This window comes from Haplochromis burtoni, unplaced genomic scaffold (genome assembly GCF_018398535.1).
Source record: "Haplochromis burtoni strain Fernald_Lab_line unplaced genomic scaffold, NCSU_Asbu1 Contig_136, whole genome shotgun sequence".
Taxonomy (NCBI): domain Eukaryota; kingdom Metazoa; phylum Chordata; class Actinopteri; order Cichliformes; family Cichlidae; genus Haplochromis; species Haplochromis burtoni.
The window spans coordinates 307938-332174 of NW_024582497.1; the positions used below are offsets into that span (position 1 = coordinate 307938).

General features: G+C 42.3%; 1 protein-coding gene across 2 annotated transcripts in view; it reads left to right on the top strand.

Moving 5' to 3' along the window:
* LOC102290923 (glucosidase 2 subunit beta) overlaps positions 1 to 24237 on the top strand; it is a 168156-nt gene that overhangs the window by 108836 nt on the left and 35083 nt on the right. For both annotated transcript variants that reach the window (XM_042224373.1, XM_005930881.2), the window contains exons 11-12: positions 13684 to 13753; positions 15361 to 15450. In XM_042224373.1, coding sequence (XP_042080307.1) covers positions 13684 to 13753; positions 15361 to 15450 — 160 coding nt within the window. The remainder of the gene's footprint in view (positions 1 to 13683; positions 13754 to 15360; positions 15451 to 24237) is intronic.

The window sequence follows — 24237 nt, forward strand, 5'->3', positions numbered from 1 at the left end:
GCAGCTAGCTGCGTGTCAGGGCCGCACACACACATGCAGTAGCACACATATAAATGCATATAGCTTATTTGCAAGAAGCTGTCGCCTGCAGGAAGACCATAGGTCACCGGGCTTGTCTGCGTCTACTCCCTCCCCCTCCTCGGGCACGTTGGAGCTAGTGGAGCTGCTGCTCGGCAGCGCCCTCGCTGTGCTGATAGTGGCCTCGCTTGGATTAGACAGTCATTGATGCTCAGTTTAGTCCAACAGCAGCTGCTGCCTCTCCAAACCAGCCACTTTCCAGAAAAACATCTCCCGGGCTTCTTAATGCCAATCCCCCATCCCCTACCAGAAAAACGCACACTAACACCCCCCTTCCCCCATACTCGCTGTTATTCTACAGGCTACCTCTGTCACACTTGCAGCTTCTCTTTGTTGTTGCCTCAGTTGTCTCAGTTGTGTGCGCGCGCATGGTTTGCCTCCCCTCCCCGCTCGCCTTTTCGTTCACAGATTTGTCTGACATGTCCTGAAAAAGTCCCCTTTGGAGGGACGTTATCACAGCACCGCTTGGAGTGCAGTTGTGTCTCCAGAAATGACTCCCTTTAAGGACAGGATGGAGTTTTTTGCTGTTGTTTTTGTTTATGTCAGACGCAGCCTAAATGTTCAGGTCACATGTGGTGTGACTCCAGAAGTGTCTAGACTCTTTATCTGCAGTGACATTATATTGTGAGTGTAGTTCAGCGAGTTGCGCGGTCTGTTTTCCTTGGCGTGTGCTCAGCGAGAACTCTCCATGGTGCTGACGTAGACGGTTGCAAACTGGCGCTGTCCGTGGTGCTATCACTACCCGGCCTGTTTCAGTCGGTCTTTGCTGAGCTGTAAGCTGACTGCGTTCGCTCTTGTGGGCGCCGACCTTTGTGCTACTTCATCTGTTTCTCACAGAGCCGCAGTGCGATCCGCAGTGCTAATGCTGCTTGTTCGGGGCCACTCTGCCGATTGAGCTGCCCAGTAGCCACTTACAGCAAGCCTACAGCGAGTCTATGTCTGCCACAGATTATAAGCTGCTAACTGCCAGTCTGGATGCCTTTTTTTTTTGCACCCAGCTCATATCCTGCCAGTTAAATGGGTATCAGTTAGCAGATTTGCCACTGCTCTAGCTCCCAGACTCAATCTTCATGCAGGCACAGTGGTGTTTTCCCGAGGTGTCAGTGGGATTTTCTTTGTTCGGTACTTCGGCTCACTGCGGGCCGCGGCAGGGGGAGTGCCGCTGACAGTCTAGCAGGGCGCTGCGGTTTCGGTTGACCACATTTCTGCACCATCTCCTCCTGTGTGCTCCGAGCAAGTGTGGAGCACACAGATCACTGGAGTCCTCTATTTTTTCTTTATGTGGTTGAGTTTTCTCCAAAACTACACAAAACTTCTTTTCTCCTTAGTTCAGATTAATACTTGTGTTTTTGAATGGCATTAATTTACAGCATTAGTCATCTTAGGGCACTTTACATTACATAATCTGAGGGGAGGAGGGGAAAAAAAGGAAGATTCCCTTTTAAGCAAGCACTCGTGTTATCTTTATTAAATCTGGAAAAACCACTAAGTGCAATATCTCTCTTTCGAGGGCACATTGACTCATAATCCTAATGTAATACATATTTCAATATGTTTTTAAAAAAGCCTTTGCTGTGACAGGCAAATGATTTTTATGAACACAAGTGAGTACATTTCCATTATTTTCACTGGTTCCACTATTATAGCGTGCTGTGGGTCACTGGGTAGTTTTTCCAAGTGGTTTTGGCATACTAAAACAGCAGCTGTTGCTCTCCTGCTCTGGGTGGATAATAACTTTGCTGTGCTTTCTCTGCCTAAAACTGAACCCTAACCTAGTTTCATATTTATTGAAATAAATATAAAATATATAAATAAATAAACACGAAACTCTGTTTGTTCCCAGCCATCGATAATGGGACAGCTATTACTGTCACACCTTCACCTCAGCCAGGCCCTGCCTGAAAAAGGTAACCTTAATGTAAATGCATCATTTTGCGCTGCAGCTGTAATTGTGGATATAAATAACAATGTGCTAAAAATGTCGGCGTTTGCCTGCAGTGGAAACAAACATTTTTGTTCAAAACATGCTAATTTGTTACCCCAGGCCCCAGACACCCAGATGTAGCTTTAGTCTCCAGCAGTGTTCGCTCCATGGCTATGACATTGCACTCTGAAATAGATATGAAACTATCAAAGCATATACAATCACCATCTATCAGACAGCCGACCATTCGTGCTTACATCCACACCAACAGTCAATTCAATTCAATTCAATGTTATTTATATAGCGCCAAATCACAACAAAAGTCGCCTCAAGGTGCTTCATAGATACAGAGAAAAACCCAACAATCATATGACCCCCTATGAGCAAGCACTTTGGCGACAGTGGGAAGGAAAAACTCCCTTTTAACAGGAAGAAACCTCCGGCAGAACCAGGCTCAGGGAGGGGGGGGCCATCTGCTGCGACCGGTTGGGGTGAGAGAAGGAAGACAGGATAAAAGACATGCTGTGGAAGAGAGACAGAGGTTAATAACAGATATGATTCAATGCAGAGAGGTCTATTAATACATAGTGAGTGAGAAAGGTGACTGGAAAGGAAAAACTCAATGCATCATGGGAATCCCCCGGCAGCCTAGTCTATTGCAGCATAACTAAGGGAGGATTCAGGGTCACCTGGTCCAGCCCTAACTATATGCTTTAGCAAAAAGGAAAGTTTGAAGCCTAATCTTAAAAGTAGAGATAGTGTCTGTCTCCCGAATCCAAACTGGAAGCTGGTTCCACAGAAGAGGGGCCTGAAAACTGAAGGCTCTGCCTCCCATTCTACTTTTAAATACTCTAGGAACAACAAGTAGGCCTGCAGAGCGAGAGCGAAGTGCTCTAATAATCCGGTTGCAGTCTGACGTCACTAGCCGTGTCTGGGCCTAAACTCCGCTGCAGGTCCATATATCAAACGATCACTATGGCATTACTGAGAGTTGAAAAACTGTCTAAAGTCTTTCATCTTTAATAAAATGATCAGGTTCTGCTCTACCAGGTGTAACAATTGAGTTTAACATCCAGGCATCCATGAAAACGGAATTTATGACATTTAACGGAGTTAGAAGTTAGCAGGGAGTTAGCTCGCTAGCTTCTATCTAAATACAATATAGCATGTCCTGACTGCGGGGTTTTGGAAACAAATTAAAACGTACAGCTCTGTTATCACTTCCAGCATAAATGAAGACAGAAAACTAAACAGCAGTGACGTTTGTAGGGTTACTGAAGTTGGGCTAGCTGGTATATAATGATGTGCTACGTGACCGCTAGCGACACAGCTATGTTAGCATAATATAAACAAGCTAACTTTTTTTCCACTCGATAAAAGTTAACGTGAGTGTTCTCGGTGGTCAGGAACAAATGTAATCGCATGGCAGGATGCTGTAAAAGGACCAAACTTCAGCCAGGAGAACAACTGAGATAATCCATCCACAATACGAGGTTAGTCATTCATATACTGCTGCATGGGCTGGGCTGTAGTTACATCCTAAGGTTTTAAAAACTGAGCTTAAATAAATGATTAGTGGTAATAAAAGCCGAGGGAGGTCAACAGTGATCACTGACTGTTTTAGGAGCTTTTTGAGATTAAATAGAAGAAAATACAAAACATTAAACATGTTAACAACACAAAAGCCATATTAAACGCAGACTACTTTAGGCCCGGAAGTAGGATTCGTCACGTCATCACTTAACGACCGGATTAAGAATCACCAGTTAAGCTAAAAAGCATCCACACAGAGCGACCTCAGCTGCTCAGTGGATTCAAACCCAGAGCCACTGCTCCACCACTGACCCTGCTTTATTTGATCTCATCTATATGACCTCAAACACTTCATGTCATCACAAATGTTTAACCGAGCTTGTAAACAACCCAGATCTTGATGTGGTTGATCTTCGCTTACATCAAGACACTAACTTTATTAAATGTGTGTCATGTTGTTGCTCTATATCCCAGATTGATGGTAGTGGAGATGCTGCTAAGACAAGGTGGTCTACCTTGCACTGTGGCAATACTCTCGGTGAGCCATCCTCCTTCACCTCCTCCTTTCAATTCAATTACAGTTCAATTCAATTCAGTTTCATTTATATAGCAGCAAATCACAGCAGCAGTTGCCCCAAGGTGCTTTATATGATAAGGTAAAGACCCCACAATAACAGAGAGAAAACACCAACAAACTAATGACCACCTATGAGCAAACACTTGTCGAGAGAGGGAAGGAAAAACGTCCTTTTTAACAGAAAGAAACCTCTGGCAGAATCATGCTCGGGCTCAAACTTTGTATCCACCAAGTGACCCAACCAAAAACTTGGAACAACCACAATCTCAGAGAGAGCTTTCCACACGACCTGCGAAAACTCAACAATCACCCGTTACGTGACCTCAAATGCGTGGAGAGGCTTTTCTGACATCCTCAGGGCGCGTGAAGTCACAGCTCTTCGATCCAGGGTGCTATTTTTGTCAACTTGTTTAGATGTTCGCCCTTAGTAGCTGTAGTAAACAAATTAGCTTAACATATAAGAGTACTGTGAGGCAGGGTTCACTTTGATCTAATTTAGCAAGGTTGCATCTACAGATATGAGGGCGTCGCTAAAAATAGCAAACTTTCACGGGCGCGATAAAAGAGAGAGGAATATGAGCGTGTTTGGACCACATACCTACTGAAATCTAGAAGACTGTGTTCTTATTAAACACTAACAATACCCGCCAAGCGCTCTTCTTTAGGTTCGTTATTTAACATTAATCGCGTGTTAGAGCCACGGGCATAACAGCTCTTTATATAAATTGCACTCCTACACTTCAGTCTCCCACGTGCGAACGCTTCACAGTGTCCCTCGGTCCACGCTGGGGTGACCAGTTATTTTATTTTCATTTTTTTTAAAGCCAATGCGTCTCAGCACTCTCAGCAAATGAATTGGCTTGTGAGGCAGCTGAGGTTCAGTTTGTGAGAGAGCAGAGGGCTGATCTTAATTTAAGGGTCTGTTCAGCACTTCCTATATTAGATGTGAAATGTTAAACAGAATCAGAGGGGAGGATGGGTTGCCTTCGCGGCGACCTCTGACCCCAACCGAGGTTGACGCGTCCTTGAGGCGTAATTGTCTCACCTCGAGTGCTCGATCGACACGAGAGAGGAGCGGGGTGGAAAAAGTGCACCGGGCTTCCTTTCTGCCATAGAATGAGTTACTACTGCGTTTTTTCCCTCTCCTTCCATTAAGCTGTTGAGAGGTTGAAACGATTTGCCTCTCACCCCTCGCTCAGCCTCGCTCGGCCTCGCCCGCCCTCGCCCGTGCGTTTTCATAGCCACAGGAGCAATGTATTGGACTGCAACCGTTCGAGGGATGCACAAAATTAGCCCGTTTTCACTTATCAAATGTTGGAAGTCTGATTTGAGCAGCTGCCAGCTTTCTGTCTCTCGCGTTGTCTGAAATAGATTTTTTTTTTGTGTGCTTTCCCAGCTCCTGAAGCTAACCGCGTTTGGCACCATACCAAGATGATCCTGGGTAAAGATATTTTATGAGATGGTGCAGACAAGTGCTCTCCAGTGTGCAGCCCCAGTTATGTCGAGAGCTCTCTTTTGTCTGCTCGTACTTACTTGTCCGTCACACATTTACTCCATTCCCTGCATTTCCCGCCTATTCACGTGACACGACTGTTTAAGTAAACATCCAAACGTCAGCCGTTTGCATTTTTGACGTGATTTGGATGCTTGTTGATGTTTCTGCTCACATTTCGGTGAGCAGAAACTTGTGAAAGCCCAGGTTAATGTGTGTGTGGAGTGGATAAAAAGACCCAACATCGCCAGGTCCTGAATATTCCTACGGCTGCACAGCCACCTATTGAAGCGTTTTCCCTCAACAGACGGTGATTATCACTTGCAAAACCATCAAACGGGTGCATGTTGATTTGTACATGGGAGTCGCATGCTTCCTGCTATTACAGTATGTTGCAAGATGACAGAGTTACCCCGGAAGGGGACCAAGTCATGAGCAGAGGAGACACAGAAGTAGGTCAGCTCCTAGGCGTTTGTTACATCATACATATTCATAAACAGCACCCAGTTGTTACAGAGCGAACTCACTCCACACAGGCTGTTTATTCTGTTCATTGGGCCCCCTTCTCCGTTTAAATGTTAAACAGTGATTACGCATCGCCGTGATTATGGGAGCGCCAGACCCTGATTGCTGCATTTAAATGCACTTAAGCGCTATTATACGAACGCTATACTATCAATATCTCGTATTGTAAAACGTGCTGTGCATTTAACATTTTTCTCGCTCATAGTTGGGTGAGAAGATTGATCCCGCTGTCGTGGTTTTAGCTGAATATGAAGCTGTTAACCGGACGCTTTCCTCATTTCTGGTTCTGCAGTTTTACAGTGACAGAAAAAAAAGTCCTCTTTTTGGTGATAAACTTGTTTGGTTTGACAGTGAATGCTCTAAAACTACCAGGAAACATTGACTGCTTAGCTGATGCGAGCCATTAAACTAGGCAATGCAAAACCTGCTTCCACTTCAAGCTGTCCAGGACTGTTAATCCAAGAACCTACATGATTTTAAAGGAGACCCCTTCTGCTCATTCCCAGCTCTTTATTTTTACTTTTGAGTATCCTCCTGGCTCGTACTGATTCATTGCTCAGAAAGAGCCAGGAGTGGAAAAACTGCTGTAAACTGAGTGTTTAGAGCAGCGTGAAGCTTTTGGCTCAAAGGGCTACTTTGCCCATGTTAACCATCAGCAACCACCATTGTAGCAGTATACGTATACAAATATATGACAGGAAATGCAGCAGGCCTATTTGAATGCATTAATTGTACAGTTGTACATTTTAACCATTTCACTCGTGCGTAATACTGATTGTGAGAGCAATGCTGTCTAATAAGGCTGTGCAATTAATGGGCTTTTGATTTCAATTAAAATTTCTGCCTTCCACCAATTAAGGCAATATAATCAAGACAGAGCAATTATTGTCCCACAGTCTGTTATGGAGTACTTTTTACACACTTCCTTTCTCATATCCATAAAAATCAAAATTGACTCCCTGCCAGGCTGTGCTAGGTTTACTTCACATTCATTTACTTTATTTATGCAGTTGAAGTGTAATAAAAGTTTAAGGAAATGCGCTAAATTATAAGGACAATTTTGTTATTTTGAAAAGGTTTAATAGCTAACAATCTCATTATGACCCAAATAATTGTACAGTAATTATGATTTTTGCTGTATTTGAGCAGACTTGACATTTAAATGCCTCTTTGCTTACCTGGTTTTGTACCTTTGTTTGATTCTTCTACTTATAACTCAGAGACTTTTAGGTTACTGTGATTTAATCTAAGTGTTATTGGTCTCATCTGTCAAACAAGGTCATTGCCTTTTCTGTATATGGACTGATTGTGCTTACTTAACTCACAACAACTCATATATTAACTATGATACACTAGGTGTTAATAATAAACTGCTGCAATCGTCTTAGCACTAACTCGTGCACAGTGTTTACGGTTACATTAAAGCTGTAAGACCTGTAAGTCGATCTGATCCATTTATATTGCATATTGTTTAGGTACAGCAGATAATGCAGCTTTTTTTCTCTAAGCATTACAGTTAAAACATCTGACTGCCTCTCAGTCATCAATCTGCAGTGTTGGCTTCAGTCGTTTGGTATAATGACAGCTGGCCAGTGAATGGATCCATTCTTAATTTTAGTACGTGCTCGCCGTGACGCTGCGCCTGTCCTTCAACCACTGCGGAGGAAAAAAAAGAGAGGTGCAGGAGAGTGTGGGAGAATGAATACAAACTGAGTCAGTCACAAGGCTATGAATTGCACTGATAGTTCAAAACATGATGCTATTTCTGCCAGCTACTGTTATTCACTCAACCCTAATACAATCAGACACTCCAACACAACGATTATGCAGGGGGCGAGACTGACCTCTTCTCAACTCCCAGCAGCCTGTGCTGCAGTTTCACAATCATTTGTGGGATTTGGACGGATAAAGAGAGAGAAATATAACGTTTAAAAGTGCGTTTCACTTAAACTTATGGTTAAAGGCTTACAAATGTTAGCTCTGCACGCTCTGTGCGCGATTAAAATGCAAACATTTGTTCAGGTTTTTTTTTTTTTTTTAATTAAGCCATGCCTCTCTTATTACCTTTGTTGAATTAACTTTGATAACATTTTCACTTCAAGGAAAACAGAGTAATTTGCTCCTCTAGGCGCTCGCGTTCAATTCCAGCAGGTGGCTATTAGTGCTATCACAGCCCAGCTGACGGTATCTGAAAGGTCTCTTGTTCATTGTTACAACCTGCCATAAACATTTCATTACAGGGATCCTCAACCTATATTTTCATCCTCCCCTCTCTGCAGTCAGAACGAGTTCTTTACCCGAGCAGAGAAAACCGAGAAAAATGGAGCTCGGAGAGAGGGGGAGGTAGCGAGGGTGACAGGAAGACTCTCAGGAGCTCAAGCTGAAAATATTGAAGGCGAGGAGAATGTTAAAGTCAAAATGAAAATACAAAAAAAGGTTCGGGGGGGGTGTTGGATGATAGATGGCGGGGAGCAAAAGAGGTTATAAAGGAAAGTAAAAAGGAATCAATGCGAGAGCTTAAGCATGCTGCCAGTCTTTATTTTAAAGAGCAGACTTTTACAGACAACAAACTCCTACATTCCTGCCTGTTAGCCGACATAATCTCGCTGAAGGTGTCGGCTGCTCGCGCGAGCGCGGGGTTCAAGGGTGGCCTCGCTGCAGCGCCTTTGTTTTGTTGAGCCCGGCTGCAGCTCGCATGCTGCACCGGCTTCTTTTCTTAGAGCTGCAGAAGAAACGCCTTGCCTATTGATCCGCTCACATGTAAACAAAACATCTCCGTTCTTCTGGGCTCAAGGTACAAATACACGGGAGAGTTTGGTCGGAAGACTATACTATGCAGTGCGTTCCTCCTCTTCTATTTGTGTACACGGCCTCTGTGATTTAACAGCCCCTCTTGACAGCTCCTAGTGAAGTACAGCACACTTGCTGAAGTAGAAAAATGTCAGTCACCGGTCAGTTTAGCTTCGATTTGTATGTTTTTCTATTGCAGAGAAAGCTTTTTTTCCCCTTTTTTCCCCCTTTTTCTTACACTTGCATTGCAATTCCTAAATTCAGACTTGCACTTATGATGCAATTACACCCATGTGATCATGTGACTGCTGATCTAATCGTTGCAGTAATTAAACCTGAGGTCTTTTCTGCGTACTGTACACTGGCTTCAGGTGATGTCGGGCCTGACGGGTGCAGAAACCGTTCAGTAGGCTTTGTGCTCCCTGTGTTTTCTGCTCTGGGTGCTTCTGTACGCCTGGCTGCTTTTCCCTCCTCTCTCCATATACAACTGGGCTGCGGCAAGGGGGTCAAATGTCACCCTCTCGGGATTCTGCGTCTCCTTTTGTCATTGCTGAGCTTGATGATTGCTGCGCGAGTTTGTATGAGAGAGAGAGAAACAGGGCAAGAGATTGTGAGAGTAGGAGCAGGCTGAGAGACCGCGCTTTGTGTGTGAGGCTGCGATTTTCTGAAAGAGTCCGAGGGGTTTGGGGGTGAGTCAAAGTGAGATCTCCCCATCGTGGTGCTATAAAAATAGCCATTACAGCATGGTAAATCACAGCTTGCCTCTTAGACACATCACATCTGTACTAGGTTTGGCAAGAAATAGGTGCTGAGGGAATTATGTGTGTAGGGGTGGGTGGATGTGTGTGTGTGGGGTGGGGTGAGGTGAGGTGTGTGGAGGGGGGGGTCTTCATGGGCAACCAGCTGAGACCACATGCAAGGAACATCCTAATTGGTATTCAGGCCAGGGCTGTCACAGCTTCTCACACGCGGTCCTCACTGCATACACATTCCTTCCTGTTGCCACGGCGCCGGGCCCCAGAGAGTTCCTTCGACGTCAGAGACGAACCCGTCCACTCACAGAAACCCCAGTAAATCCCCGAGTCCATCAGCACTAGTCAAACGGGAGTCTTGTCACTTCTATTGTCTGCCATCTTATCTCCTTTTCAGCTCTTCAGCCCCTTTTGTTCATGCTCAGTCAGAGACACTATGGTTTACTAATTAAATGATTCCCTTACACTTTCACTGGGGTGTCAGCGCCTCCTTAAACAGACACCCCCCCCCTCCCCAAAACGTAGTTGGTGGCTTAAATCAAGTATTTTATATGCACATCACACGTTTGTTCAAGGCTTTTGGAAGCTATGAAATATTATTTCTGTATTTCTACAATTTGGGAACAATATGTTTTGGGTATTTTTAATAAAAATTTTAAACTTTTGAGATGTTGTCATGGTGCCCATCAGCCCATCGGCACGTTATTTTGGGTTTTACCGACCGTTTTATGAAAGGATCCGACTGGAACTGAAACCACGTCCTGATAAATTCACTTGTAGCTCGAAGCCAGTGAGCAGGTGTCACTTCACATTAACATACCTGCCTACTTTCAAAGTCTCTGAGTGTTTTTGGAGGAGGGCAGGTGGTGTCGAGGAGTTGCGGACGTGTGGTGTGTTTGTGTGTGTCTGTGTGTGAGTTGCACTTTCTTTCACTCTAAGTGTTGCAGTGCAACCAAAAGAAGTTTGTTGATGTCTGCAGTTATTTTAGTTATTTTATTATCGTAGCATGAAAGTAGAAGTTATTTGATACATTTTCACAAATTTTCCAAACAGCCCATTTCTTTTCCACAAGAAAAGGAGGTTGGTGGCACGTTGAAATCTCTTTTTGGTACTTTTGATAGTGTCTCTGGTCTTTTCAGTGTTGAACTTTTGGTTCCAGTTCACTTTGTATAGATTATTAAACACTGGCTCTCTTCTACAGTGTGTCTTTGTCCTGTCCAGATCGACAAAGGATGAAGATAAACTGTGCCAGAGGCTTCATCCTGTAAAAAGGGAGATTTTCCTTCCCACTGTCACCAAGTACTTGGTGGTCTGATTGTTGGGATTTCTCACGATTATTGTGGGGTCTTTTCCTTAGAATATAAAGCACCTTGAGGCAACTGTTGTCATTGTTTGCACAACATAAATAAAACTTGTCTCAGTTTTGCATCAGTAATCGATGGATGAATTTCCTCCAACCTCAAAACTCTCACTTCCAATCGCATTCTTCCTATGAAGGATAAACCATTGTTATTCCCTGAGCTATTCAAGCAAAACGGTCCTTGAAAAGGGGAGAGAAGATCTTTTCAGGGAAAAGATGGGCTTTGTTTCAACAACATCCTAAGTGGAACCTAAGAAGATGAAGTTGGGTTCTTGGAGATCTTATATTTGAGGCTGATGTTGCATTTCCTCGTGGCTCTTGAGAGAGTTCTGGAAACCTTCCCAAAAAGGCTTAGAGCAATCAGCGTGTCTTTATACAAAGACAGACATCTTTAAACATGTGACTAAGCTATGATTTCCATGGGAGGCTACAAACTCTTAGGGGCAGTTGACAAATAGTGACCTCAGACAAGGTTATGTCATAGTCTGTTTCATCTTGATACTTTTCTATATGTGGTATGTGTATTTTAGCTCCTTATTTTTGAGTAGTAATTCAATTTCTATGTCTGCCTGCTCAACAGAATTAGTATGTGTTACCTGTGGTATTTTCCCTTTTCTATTTTGTTTCCAGGGAAACAAAAATGTAATCCAGCCTGACAAATGTGAAATAGTATTTTTGCACCAACAAGGTGATTCCCAGGTTTTCAACCAGAATGTCTTGTTGTGCATTATGTCCATAAAAAAGTTTGAGGCAGACAGAAGGAGAAGTAGTAGGCTTAAAAACCTCTCTACAGTAGTTGAACAGTATCTGAAAGTCATGTCCTTAGAGAAAAAGAAAGATAGCAGAGACAGCAGATAAGAGATGGGTATTGTATTATCCCTTGTTTTCTGAATTCCCGTTTTGATATAGTTTTGCTATCACATACTTAGTTGTGAGAAAAAAACTGATGGGACATGGAAGAGTGGATCTGAATTAGAAACCATTTGCTCATTGACTAGGGAGATGTGTTTGACATGCCACGATCAAGATATTTAAGTTTTCTTTTCAGTATGACACAGAATGAATGACTAAGATTTTTTGCAGGGGTCAAATCAGAAAGCCATATTCCCATAGATTTCTATCAGATTGAAGTATTTCCAACCATAATTGTTGCCATCATGGGGTCTTCATTGGCTTCATTTTTCCACCTAGAAAGCTATGTCAGTGTCTTTTTACTGCCTGTGATCTGGTCCAACAGTTAATCCATCTACTGTTCACTGAAGCCTCATCAGAAATGGTGTCAGTGGAAGGGTGGCCATCAAATTATGTCCTTAATTTTAAACTTTGCCAATATCTCTTTTATCCAATAAAGTTCAGTTATTTTTGTACAGCAAAATGAGATTTTCAAGCATACAGAATTATCACTAAAAGCTGCACTCTGATATGGGGTCAAGTTGGCAGTTACTGTAGTGGTGCATGTTTGTATTATTCCCAGAGTATTTTAATGTATTTAAGAAAATACTAATATTTTGCGTCCCTGTGTCCATACAAAATATCGTGATGCTTTACTGTGTTGATTTTCCCCCCCAACTTTTACGAGGATGCCTTCAGAGGTGTGTAAATGTCAATTATTTAACCAGTGCTCCACACAACAGGATGTTTTGATCATGGTCACGGCAGAACCTGAGTGTCTTTCAGGTTGATTTTTTGTGTGTGTGTTGCAAAGTAAAGTCACTAATACCTGCAAGGTGCAAATTACAATAAATAAGTTAACAATAAAAAGTTATATCAGTGTCATTAAATGTTTATCTCCCACTATTGTTTTTACAGTTCTCTTTTGTGCACTATGTTTTACCAGGTCACATATTGGAAATGTAACATTCAAAGAACAAAAGGTTTCTTATTTAAACTTTACAATTATCCTAAAAGAAAATGTGAAAAAAACCCTCAAATTGCAGAATACAAAACAGTAACCTAAATCCAGATTGCGCTGATGTTTTGGGCAAAATTATGATATGCAGTGAAACCCAGAGGAAGGTATTGTCTATCCAGTTCTATTTCAACATGTCTCATACCTTTCTTTAACACATGGCTGCTTTCGGTGAAAAACACCTGAAAAACTGACAGAAAGAAAATCTAAGCTATTCACTAGTGAGGATACTGAAGCATTTTGCTGCAAAGTAACAGTAACATGATTGAAAGGAGAACTCCGGAATGTGAATGTGGAATTAGACATACACCACTGTGAGTAAGTGGTAACAAATACATTAATTAATTATATTTTTATAGAGAGATCAGCCACTTTAGGCAGATACAAACATGTTGTTTTTCATGAGTTGAATTATACTTCATCCTGATTCTGTTAACACTCATTTTCCCAGAAATTCTTGTCATACTTGGAACATTTTGGTATGATAAAGTGAGCTACCTTTGCTGCTCTAACACTCCCTCTGACTTCTCTTTCCTCCCTGTCTCAGTTAGCACAATGTGAAGAGCCTAATAAGCCTGCCTGTTGGCACTTAGCGCACCTGAAAATAGCATTTCCCTGTTTACGCGCAGCACTGCTCTTCTCACAGTCTTAGATCCACCAAGAGCCCACTGTTTGGCAACACACAGCTGCTGAGATGCAACAACTCTGCATTGTTAATTTGTCTGACCTTTTGTTTTATCTAGCTGCAGAGTGGGAGGCGACCAATCTGAAGAAAGTGGAAGAAGCTTACGAGACAGTCAACATGGAAATAAGGTGAGGCTAAAAAGAAAGCAACAGAGGCAGAGGTTAGCGCCTACTGCGGCATACGTGTGGCTAAATCCTCAACATTTTGCACTTTTTGCAGATGAGGCATTTGCCTCTCACAGTTTTTGTTTTTTGATCGCAAGCAGGAGCGTGACTGTAATTTCACCAAGCCTTAAAATAGACTCCATCCTTCTGTGCTAACATAGTATGGAAAGAAGCACTGTGGTGAATATGCACTGTGTGATACCTAAGGCTAATGCTAATGAAGAAAAACAAACACTATTGGCTGTCTTCTGTACTCTGCTGGGTGGTCTTCTTCTGACTTAGTGTGAGCAGAAGAGTCTCCGTCTGGCTGGGAATTACCCACAATCCTCTCTGGCTTTTTAAAGAGAGAAATTGCAACTACTTTTTAGTAAAGAAAAAAACGATTTTATAGGATTCATTCTGCTCCTCGCTCTTCTGTCATGCTTACAACAGCTGAGGAGTAAAATCCACGCACAGTTTCTTTTGCTCCCTCTCAGATGTTTTCACAGAGCTCAGAGCCAGCCAGCAATTGCTGATAAGTAGCTTCTGTGGCCCTTAGGCCCCCAAACTGTTCATTACAGTAGGGAGAGAGGAGTGCCAACTACAGAGGTGGCACTTACCAAAAGGTCAGCCTTTTTTCCCCTCAACCAAACACTTGCATGAGAGAGGAGGAGGAGGGTGGATGCAGGGGGACAGGAGCTGGCATGACTTCATTTGTTCTAATTATTCATTGTCCACCTTGCTTTAATTGCCTCTAGCCAAATTACTCACTGTCATTTGTGTTTGAGGACTGGGATGTGATTTTCTCCCCCGTGTCCCGGCCTTGCGCATTTTTCTCGTTCATACCTTTTAGAAGTCACATGATATCGAGGTCTACTTCTAATTAGTCCATACATTTTGCGCTGAAGAGAGCAATTTCCACAAAAATTGACTCTGCGCGTGAATGTTACGACCCCTGCCCCGCCGAGAATCACACGCGCACACGGTTACGCAAGCCGCAACGCTTTCCTGACCCCGAATCGTCCCCCTACCCCCTGCCTTATCAACCTCAAGCGGAACAATCACCCTCCCTAAACATTTGTTAACCCCATTAGCAATTCTGGGTTATGAATATGGAAATGAGGGCCTGTGTGCTGTTAGAGATAGGGCTCACTTGCCTTATTTGCGATTAGCGAAGAAGAGCAGCCCTTACTGGCTCGGATAATTAGAGACACTGCATAGAAATGGGCTTTAACGGGCCACCTCATCAGCACAATATCTGAGATGTTAGTCGCTAGAAGGAGCAAGGAAAATAAAGCTACTTTGTCAGCACAGTTGTGAGTCATGCAGAAGTTATTAAAGCAGCCTGTCAGGGAGTGACAACAAATTGAATTGAAGAGTGTTGTCTTAAAACATAAAAAGGATTCTGTTCAGGTTTAGTTGAAAAATCATTTTTCATGGATTTCTTCTTAAATGATTTGCTTAAAAATACCATGAGTTTTGTTGTCTTTCCTGATGGAACTGAGGAACTTTATGTAATCTGTATTGTAACTTCCAAAACTAGCTTCAGATGTGCTTCTGATCTGTGTTTCTGTGTATTTTGGTTTCCTCAGTGACTTACAGAAGAAGTTGGCCATAGACTACGGAACAGACTGGGAATTTCTGTTTTTGAACGGCCAGTGTTACAAGCTGAAAGTATATGAGTAAGTACTGACAGACCTGGAGTGCTTCTGCCTTTTCTTGAACAGTCATGTGAAAAACCAAGTGCAGCCTAATGTCATCTTGCTTTATCAGTCTCTCACATTGTCGTGGAGGGATTTTGCCCCACTCTTCTTTACAGAGTTGCTTCAGTTGTTCTTTGAGTTTTGCGGGCGTTAGTTAGCATTTGACCTTAAAACACTTTGGTATTCAGAGGACTTCACGGTCGACCCTGTGAGTGCAAGATGTCCGGTCGTATGGCTGCAAAACAAACCCAACTCATCACACCTCCACTGCCGTGCTTTACAGTCGGTATGAGGTGTTTGTGCTGTTATGCTGTGTTTAGTTCCTAACGTGGTGCTGCACATTATGGCCAAACATCTCCACTTTTGTCTCGTGTGTATTGTTTTTATATTGGAGTCTTTGGGGCCCCAGCTGCCAATAGTAACTTTTTAAACCGTGTGCCTTCTTTTTTATTGTTGGAGGCCTTGGATCAGGGTGAACTGAAAGCATCAGTGACATAGAGTATATGACTCACGTATTGGTCTTTTATATGACCATGCTCTAATGTATGAAAACCAGACTTGGTGCATAGATCCGTGCAACCTTTTACAAAGCACAAAATGTGCACCATGCAACCATTTTTAATTGTAATAACGTTTCCTGCCAACGAAACGAAGAATCGTTTTATCTGGTAACAGAAAAACAAACTAGCTGTCGTTTCATCCTAAGGCTTGAGCCTCAAGCTTTATTTTATCAGTGTCGACACCAAACGTGGCATCCCATCCTATGGTTGTCCTGTCAGTGCTTGTAACATTTTGTAACACGATTGAAACAAGGTGTCATTGCACCTGTGCCGGTTGTATCTGTTTGGCCTCTGCAGTTAAAAAGCTCAAAGCAAACGCTACATATTAAAAATCACGTTTCGTTGTTGCAGCGCACTTGTCACGATTAAAGGCTGTTACTTGAAACATTAAAGCCTTTAACACTTTGTTTTTATTACTTGTGTTTTACCTCTGTGCCTCAAGTTGAGCGTAAACTCCCTGGATGTGGAAGTCAGTCTGTTTTCAAGAGAACTCGCAAAAATCAACTTCTTGTCTTGCACAACTGTATTAAAACAAATTGTGTCTATAAGGAATGTGAACCATCTCGTAAAGATCCACCATTTAAGATTGATAATTTGTGAGCTCCAAGTCACCCTGGAGAAGCCAAGCAGCTAAATCAACTAAATTTAATCAACAGAATGAGCTTCTTTTACTCTCTCCTGCTGCATCCCTATGGCCCCTGCTGGGGTAGAATCTGTTCTCCTCAGGATTGCTTGCCAGCTGGAGCTTTAGAAGTCTGTGGGTGGTTGCAATTTTGAAAGAAAATTATCTGAGATCTGCACTAAGAGATCTGCACTGCAAATACATTTTCAGACATCCTTGGAATCAGTGGTTTTCCCATGCCCTTATTCACCAGTGTGATTTGTTTGCTTAGTTTGCCATTTAGGAGGCAAAATCTGAAAAGCAAAGATGAACTTCTTGCATGTACGCCAGAAGAAGATTCGTCTCAGGGTTTTTACATTACATGATAGTTTTACATAACAATATTTCACACTGCTTGAAAAATGGTTTAATTTCACGCTAAAGGGATGGGAAGGTGGCTCCTATATTATTTATTGAGCTTTACCACCGGAGATCCAAAAGAGCCTAAATGACCAAAAGACATACGTGAAACAAGCCATGGGAGTTTATGGCATAGGCCAGGGCTGCCCAATCCCAGTCCTCGAGAGCTACTATCCGGCAGCTTTTAGATGCATCCCTACTCCAACACAGCTGAATCAAATGAATGGCTTGTTATCAGGCCTTTGCCAAACGCGATGGCATGCTGAAGAGGTAATCAAACCATTTGATTCAGCTGTGTTTGAGTAGGGATGCATCTAAAAGCTGCAGGACGGTAGCTCTCGAGGACCGGGATTGGGCACCCCTGGCATAGGCGATTATCAGTCACATAACACCCAAAGGCTGTATGGATGGTATCATTTTTTAGTTGCATAAAACAGCAAAGGTTGAAGGAATAAATGAAAAATGTGTGTATTTCTTCAAATTAATCTCTAGTTGCCTTTTAGTAATTCTTCGATCACTCAGCTTAACTGATTATATTGTTTGCTGCAGCTAAAATAACATAAAAAAATGTAAATTAATTAATAAATAAGATCATCCACTTCATGGAAGCCGCTAATGCTACTATGCTAGTAGCATTGTCAGTACCAGTAAAATAATTTCTGCTCTCACAGCCAAAAGAAAGAGGGGACGGATTATTTTTGCTCATATTTTGACTCCAATTCTTTGCACATTTATCAAGTTAGCCTATTTCTCTCAGTCTCACACCTTCAGCCTTTTGCACAGAAACCCACAGTATGCTCTCCCTAGCCTATTGGCATCTTACATTCTGTTATTTTTCATCCTTGAAACCACCGAAGAGCACAATATCTACTTGCGTCAACTCAGTTGACCTACCAGCACCCTCTCTCCAATGTACCAGTTCCCTTCCCTGCCCCTCTTTATCCTTGCTGTTTGCCTTGAACTGTGATCCTGAAAAGACATGACATTGACAGACACATAAACCAACAGCTTTCTATAACTCTCCCTCCCATGCCCTCAAGTAGCAAAGCTACAATTCCTCTCCAATGATGGAGCAGAATAACACACTTCTCTTTCCCGCTTCTTGATCGTCGGTTGAAACCGTCTTACAAGCGCCCTCCCTGGTGTTCAGATCTCTCACATTTGATTAAATTGCTCCATCCTTTCTTGAGTGGCAGCCAATATCGAAGATAAGTGCCCGAAGCCATAAAAGTTTGCTGTGCTGAAATGTTGCCTGTCTTTAATATGACTAATAGCTGTGCATTATTTAAATGGATGGGATCCAGTTGGTGCTTGGGCGGGGTTTGTGTAGGGAGATGATAGCAGTTGATGAGACGACCCCATTGAGACTAAACTGTATAAACTGGATTTGGTTACGCTCGTATGTTGCATTCAGAGCTTGTTATTAAAAGTGAGTCTCATCTGTATTGGAAGGTGCCAGCTGAGATTTCTGCTTTCGTCTTTGTAAACGTGGGCCCTCTTTTCTTTCTTTTTTCCTGAGACCTCTGCATCGTCGCCGCCTTGCCTCATGATGGTGTGAATCGCTTGTGCAAACTAGGGCTTGAAGGCCTTTCTTGTTTGTCCCTCTGGGAGAAAAAAATATATAATTACTTTGATTTCAAAGTAGGAGAGAAAAGAAAACAGTCTTTTGTTGTGAAACACTTTCAAGTGGAATGATTAACTGTGAGATTGGAAGCTAAATGCTGTGTAGTAGCACTCTCCACATTGCCTTCTCATCAGTTTCTCTAAAGACTCTAAACAAAACGAATAAAAGCTTACAAAGAGAACTTATTCTTGCTGCATTATCATTTAATGGCCTTTATTGCTACACTCCCAAGCCCCTCTCTCCATACCTGAGGCTCCTCTTTTTATATTACATCACATTCAAAGTACTGTACTGAAGTTTACCTCCAGAAATTTAGCCATTAAAAAATCCACGTATTTTCCCCTGAAATGGTCTTCAGGGTGCTGTCGGAGGCCTTATCACAAGCCGGGAATTTAAAACGCGAGCTTCTGCCAGCGAATCCAAAATAAGCCTGGCAATTCAGTCAACACAGCCTGGCACAGCATGAAGGGAGACACCCCATAATGAGTTCTCAGAGGCGGAGTCCCTACCTACAGCAGAGCCTAATATTCCTCCTGTGGATTTGTTGACACTCCTCAAAGCAACTTAAATCGAAGGCCCGTGATTTATGCAAGACTGTCAGGTCAGATTGACTCAGCCTCCGCTCTTGTGTCATTAGAAAGTACAGCTCTTCAGTGAGTCATGCCTGCCACTGTTGTTCAGCTTTGACAGAGAAAGAGAGAAGGATAACGCAGCACAAGTGACACTTCCAACTGTCTGCAGAACATCACATGGCCTTAACAGTTCGCCGGGTTCTTCCAGTGAAGAAAGGGAATTCACCAGGATAGCCTAGAGGGAGCTGTTTTAAATTGGATCTAAACCATGGCAATGCGGGTGGTGTGGAGTCCTAGATGTGTCTGCTGAGCGTAACATGGAAATGAAGAGCCATATAGATTTATGAAGTAGATTTCATAGCGTCTTAGCACAAATATTGTCTATTTGCAAATTGGGTTTGACAGGACCAGTGGGCTTTTTTAGACAGTAAACTATTTGCCGTCTGCCAGTGGACATCAGCGAGATGCTAGAAACAGAAAAGCTAATTTCAGAAAGCGTTTTTGCTGCAAATCATTTGCCAGTCATTCACTGTACCGGTCTTTAACATGAAGCATGGCAGCCTGTTGCTTTTCTAGCAGATACGCTGAAGAAACAAAAACTACATGAAAACCTTGTTTGTCCCGGCTTATAAAGGGGGCAGAAAGGCAAAAGTTGTGGCTAACCTAATTGGGATCTTGTTAAAATGTGCTTGTGCTGCCACAGCTGCATAAGCAGGTCCATGCCTTGGAGCACGAGCACTTCGTCAGACCCTTAGCTTTTAAATGATGATAGATGTGCCACAGATGCTGTTGTTACATTAAAGCATGAAATTTAACATCACTCTTAGGGAGCTGCTCATGCGGTTAATTAACTTCAAAAGGTCACGTTTGTCCAACTGTCAATAACTACGGAGGCAGAAGGATTGCTCTCGTCTGCTTAAAGATTTGCACTATGCAGTGTCAGAGATGATAGCATTTTAAAGCTTATATCTTTAAGCAGACAGCTGAAGAACTCTTCTTAATATACAATCATCAGCCAGGTTGAACGTGGCATAATTGTTGGTACCAGATGAGCTGGTTTGAGTATCTCAGAAGCTGCAGATCTACTGGGATTTTCCCCACAAAACCATCTCTAGAGTTTACAGGAATTGGTCTGAAGGGAAAACGTTCTGGAGAAAATGCCTTGTTGACGTCAGAGGCCAAAGGAGAATGTTTTGAGTTAGCAGGAAGGCAACAGTCGCTCAAATAACCACTGGTTACAACTAAGGTGTGCAGAATAGCATCTCTGAATGCACAGTACCTTGTAGCTTGAGGCAGATGGGCCACAGCAGCAGCAGATGACACTCAGGACACTGAGGCTATAGTTTGCTGGCTAAACAAACGAGGACTCAAATGACCTCCACAGTCACCAGATCTGAGATCAGTAGAGCAGCTTTGTGATGTGGAGGAACAGGAGATTCTCATCATGGATGCAACTGTGCAGCAACTGTGTGATACTATCAAGTCAATATGGACCACAATCTCTAGCACCTTGTTGAATCTGTGCCGTGACGCATTAGAGCAGCTCTGAAGGGAAAAAGGTGTTCTACCTGATACTAGCTGTGTGCATCAGAACAGTATTTGAAGATGTTTGGGGTGTTACTCCCTTCAGTTATAGGAAGTGTTATATTCCTTTAGCTTGTTTTGGGTTTTCACTGTGCATCTTTACAGTTTTTACAGTCTCTCAGCTGATATAACCATACAGCTATTTTCACTAAAAAGCTCTAAAAACTGTACACCGTTCATCCATTATCACCGAGCACGAAAACAAACTCAGCAAGTATCTGATGACTATACCCCGAGCTTTTAGCAGATATTAAATAAGGCTGTTTTATCCCAGAAGAGCAGACCAAAACAAACCTAAAAGCTTGTCTTCCTTTGTTCGGGATGTTGAGTTTGGTTTTGTCAGATGGCCAAAAGCACACATTCAAATAAATATATCTGTTTGATGATATTTGATGATATTTCTTATCATCAAGTCTTCTGAATCCTTGAAGCCATGCTGAGAAAAAAAAAGCCAACTTATTTTCCTGTTGAATCACCGCCTCGCTCGCTCAATTGTGATCAACAAAGACTTTGGCTGCCAGGATGCTGGTCTCTTCCTGTAAGCATCTGAACACACTTGGAGATTCTGCCCAGTCCACAGCAGGGGTGGCCATCTGAAGAAGCAAGAGTTTTCTGTAGGTCCATAAACCTGTGAGCTGGCAGCAGGACCGAGTGTGTCTGGTGTGGTCATAAAATTGTCACATCTTGTCAGCCTTCAGGTTGCCAATCTATGGCCAGTGAACTGGACGATGAGTGTGTGTGGGCTGGTCGTCTTTAAAAAGTCAGGATCAACTTCTTGGAGACTTCTGGTTAAGCCCAGCTTAAAAAAAGAGGACTTCCTGTTTTTACTGAGAGCAGACTGAAGTGAAGTTAATCTCCTTTATGATATCATTATCATTATATGATACAATAACATATAACATGTCTGATATGTTTTGCCTTGTGATTGCTTTGCAAGCTGTGCTTGCTGTTGCACTGGCATTGAACTTACATCAGAGTGCATAATGCTCAAAAACATGAAGAGTTGCTACCAACACATAGCAAACCGAGCAGACCTATAAATACACAGGGCGGTGCAGTGTTTTCAGATTTCAGGGTATTTCAGGCAAACGCTAATAAAATATTAAGTTGTTATCCAAACCTCGTAAACATGAAGCAATAATTTTGAGTAAAACAGAAGAGAAATATATAAAATCAAAGGTTTATTAATTCAAATACTTAATTGTTAAGGTTGGTAATGTTGCTTTTTATAAATTGAGTCGATACCCATCAAGTCAATTTAACTTGACCATATTCTATTACATGTAGCATTTTACATTGTGCCTATCTAACAAAATTACATGGAAATTTTACATTAATTAAATTATTTAAAGTCAGCTTTTATTTACCTACTTTTTGTTAGTGTGTGTCACATTCCTGTGGATACTCCGTTGTTAGTTAGACAACCTCACATTCTTTTAATTTGGAGAACCACAGCCTGAGCACTGAACAGCACATAAATATGTCATACGGAAGAACTTGTTGGAAAATGAGTTTTTCCCCAGCTGTTTAGTTTGTACTGTAAATATTCAAGTGTGAGAGAGAGCTTCCCAAGGAATGGTTTAGCCCCCTACTGGTTCTTTTTTATTGTAAATTTAAAGTAGCTGATAAGTAGGCAGAAGAGTGAAATCCTTCCTGGCGTATGTATTGGCACCCTTACGAGAAAAGTGCAATTATTCTCTGCAGGACTGGAAACTATGATTTAAACTAAAACTGACAATGAAAACTTTAATACATTTAACAGGGAGACCCAGGATAGGATTAAGCATTACATAAGAATCAATAAAACCCAAAAGAGAGACAACAAAGTGTCTTGGTGTATAAAAATTACAATCTCTCTGTAAAGCAGTGTTTATCTTCCAGTCATTCTAAAGCTGTGTCTCATTTGCAGTTCCTGCTGTGGCAACCTGAACCTCCTAGCAAGATCAACTGAGTTTATCTTATCTAATCAAATCTAATATGATCCAATTCAGTGACTGTAAGAACTCCTGTGAAAATGTAATTTCCATCCTACACAAATATTTTTCCTTCGGATGATGCATTACAATGAGTTGTTTCGACTCTAACGGTTGGGGTTGCAGCTTGCTTGAGAAATGGCTGTCTCTCACTAGCTCCACAAAAATATGATATTTCCAGTGTTACACGTGAATCCTAAAGTACAGCTCACACTTGGACTGTTTCGAGTTTCGAGGCCAAGGTTTCTGTTTTGGGGTTTGTGGAAAACTCTGTTGTTTCTGATAGTCTATAGTCGTATTAGTGGTTATACACAAATTAACACATTTTTAAGTCCATCTTTTTATTTCCTATTCAAAGTGATATTTAAAGTTCAATTTATAATGCATTTTTTATCTTAAATGGAAGATTAAATCCAGTCCTTGGACAAATGTAAGACTTTAATGGTTTGCTTTTAGTAGAATTTCCCCAGGATAGCCTCTTTTTCCCGAGCTGCTAAGGACAGATAGTAAAAGGAGCCATAAAGATGAAAAACTAAGTACACCCTAACTCCCTCTGTAGGAATTACTGCTAATCCTAATTGCTGTTAATCCAGTGCACTCGATTAACTGATTAGCAGTAAGTGTGCACAACTCTATAAAAGCAGACGTTTTGACAGTTTGTTGAAAGAAAGCCTCGTCTCTTTAAAAAGAACATGTACTTAGATTTGTAAAGTTACATCTAAGCAAACATGACTTATGGAACAATGTCCCCTGGACAGATGAGACCAAAGTCGATGTGTTTGTCTATCATACACAACGAAAACATCATACCAGCACCAACCAACACCTCATGCTAGCCATCAAGCATGGGGTTGGAGGTGTGATGATTTGGGCTTGTTTTGCAACCACAGGATCTGTGCACCTTACAGTCCCTGAGGCGACCATGCACTCCACTGAGTAATAAAGTATTCTAGATTCAACTGTCTGATAGCTAACACTTGGCCCAAGCCCAGCAGCACATCTACAACACAATAGCTAAAAAAGAAAAGAATCAAGGTGCCACAATGGAACCGTGAAAGTCAAGACCTCAACCTGGTGGAAATGCTGCGGTGGGATCTCGAAGAGAGCTGAACATGAACAAACTCGTGTAAATGAACTGAAGCAACATTGTGAAGAAGAGTTAGCCAAAAAGCCACAATGATGTGACAGACTGGTAAAGTCATGCAAAATCTATTGCTGCTAAGGGTGCTTCTACAAGCTTTTGAACCATGGGGTGTGGCTAGTGTTATGGCCTGTCTAGGGGTGGCCAGACCATAACATTAGGGTGATCCATCCCCGTCTGACCCCAAGCAGCACATCACACAACAAGTACAATTTGTTGGTGACTTATTTACAGTGAGTGAATTTTAACGAAGGACAGGAGTGGACCATAGCTTTGGGGTGGACCTAATGC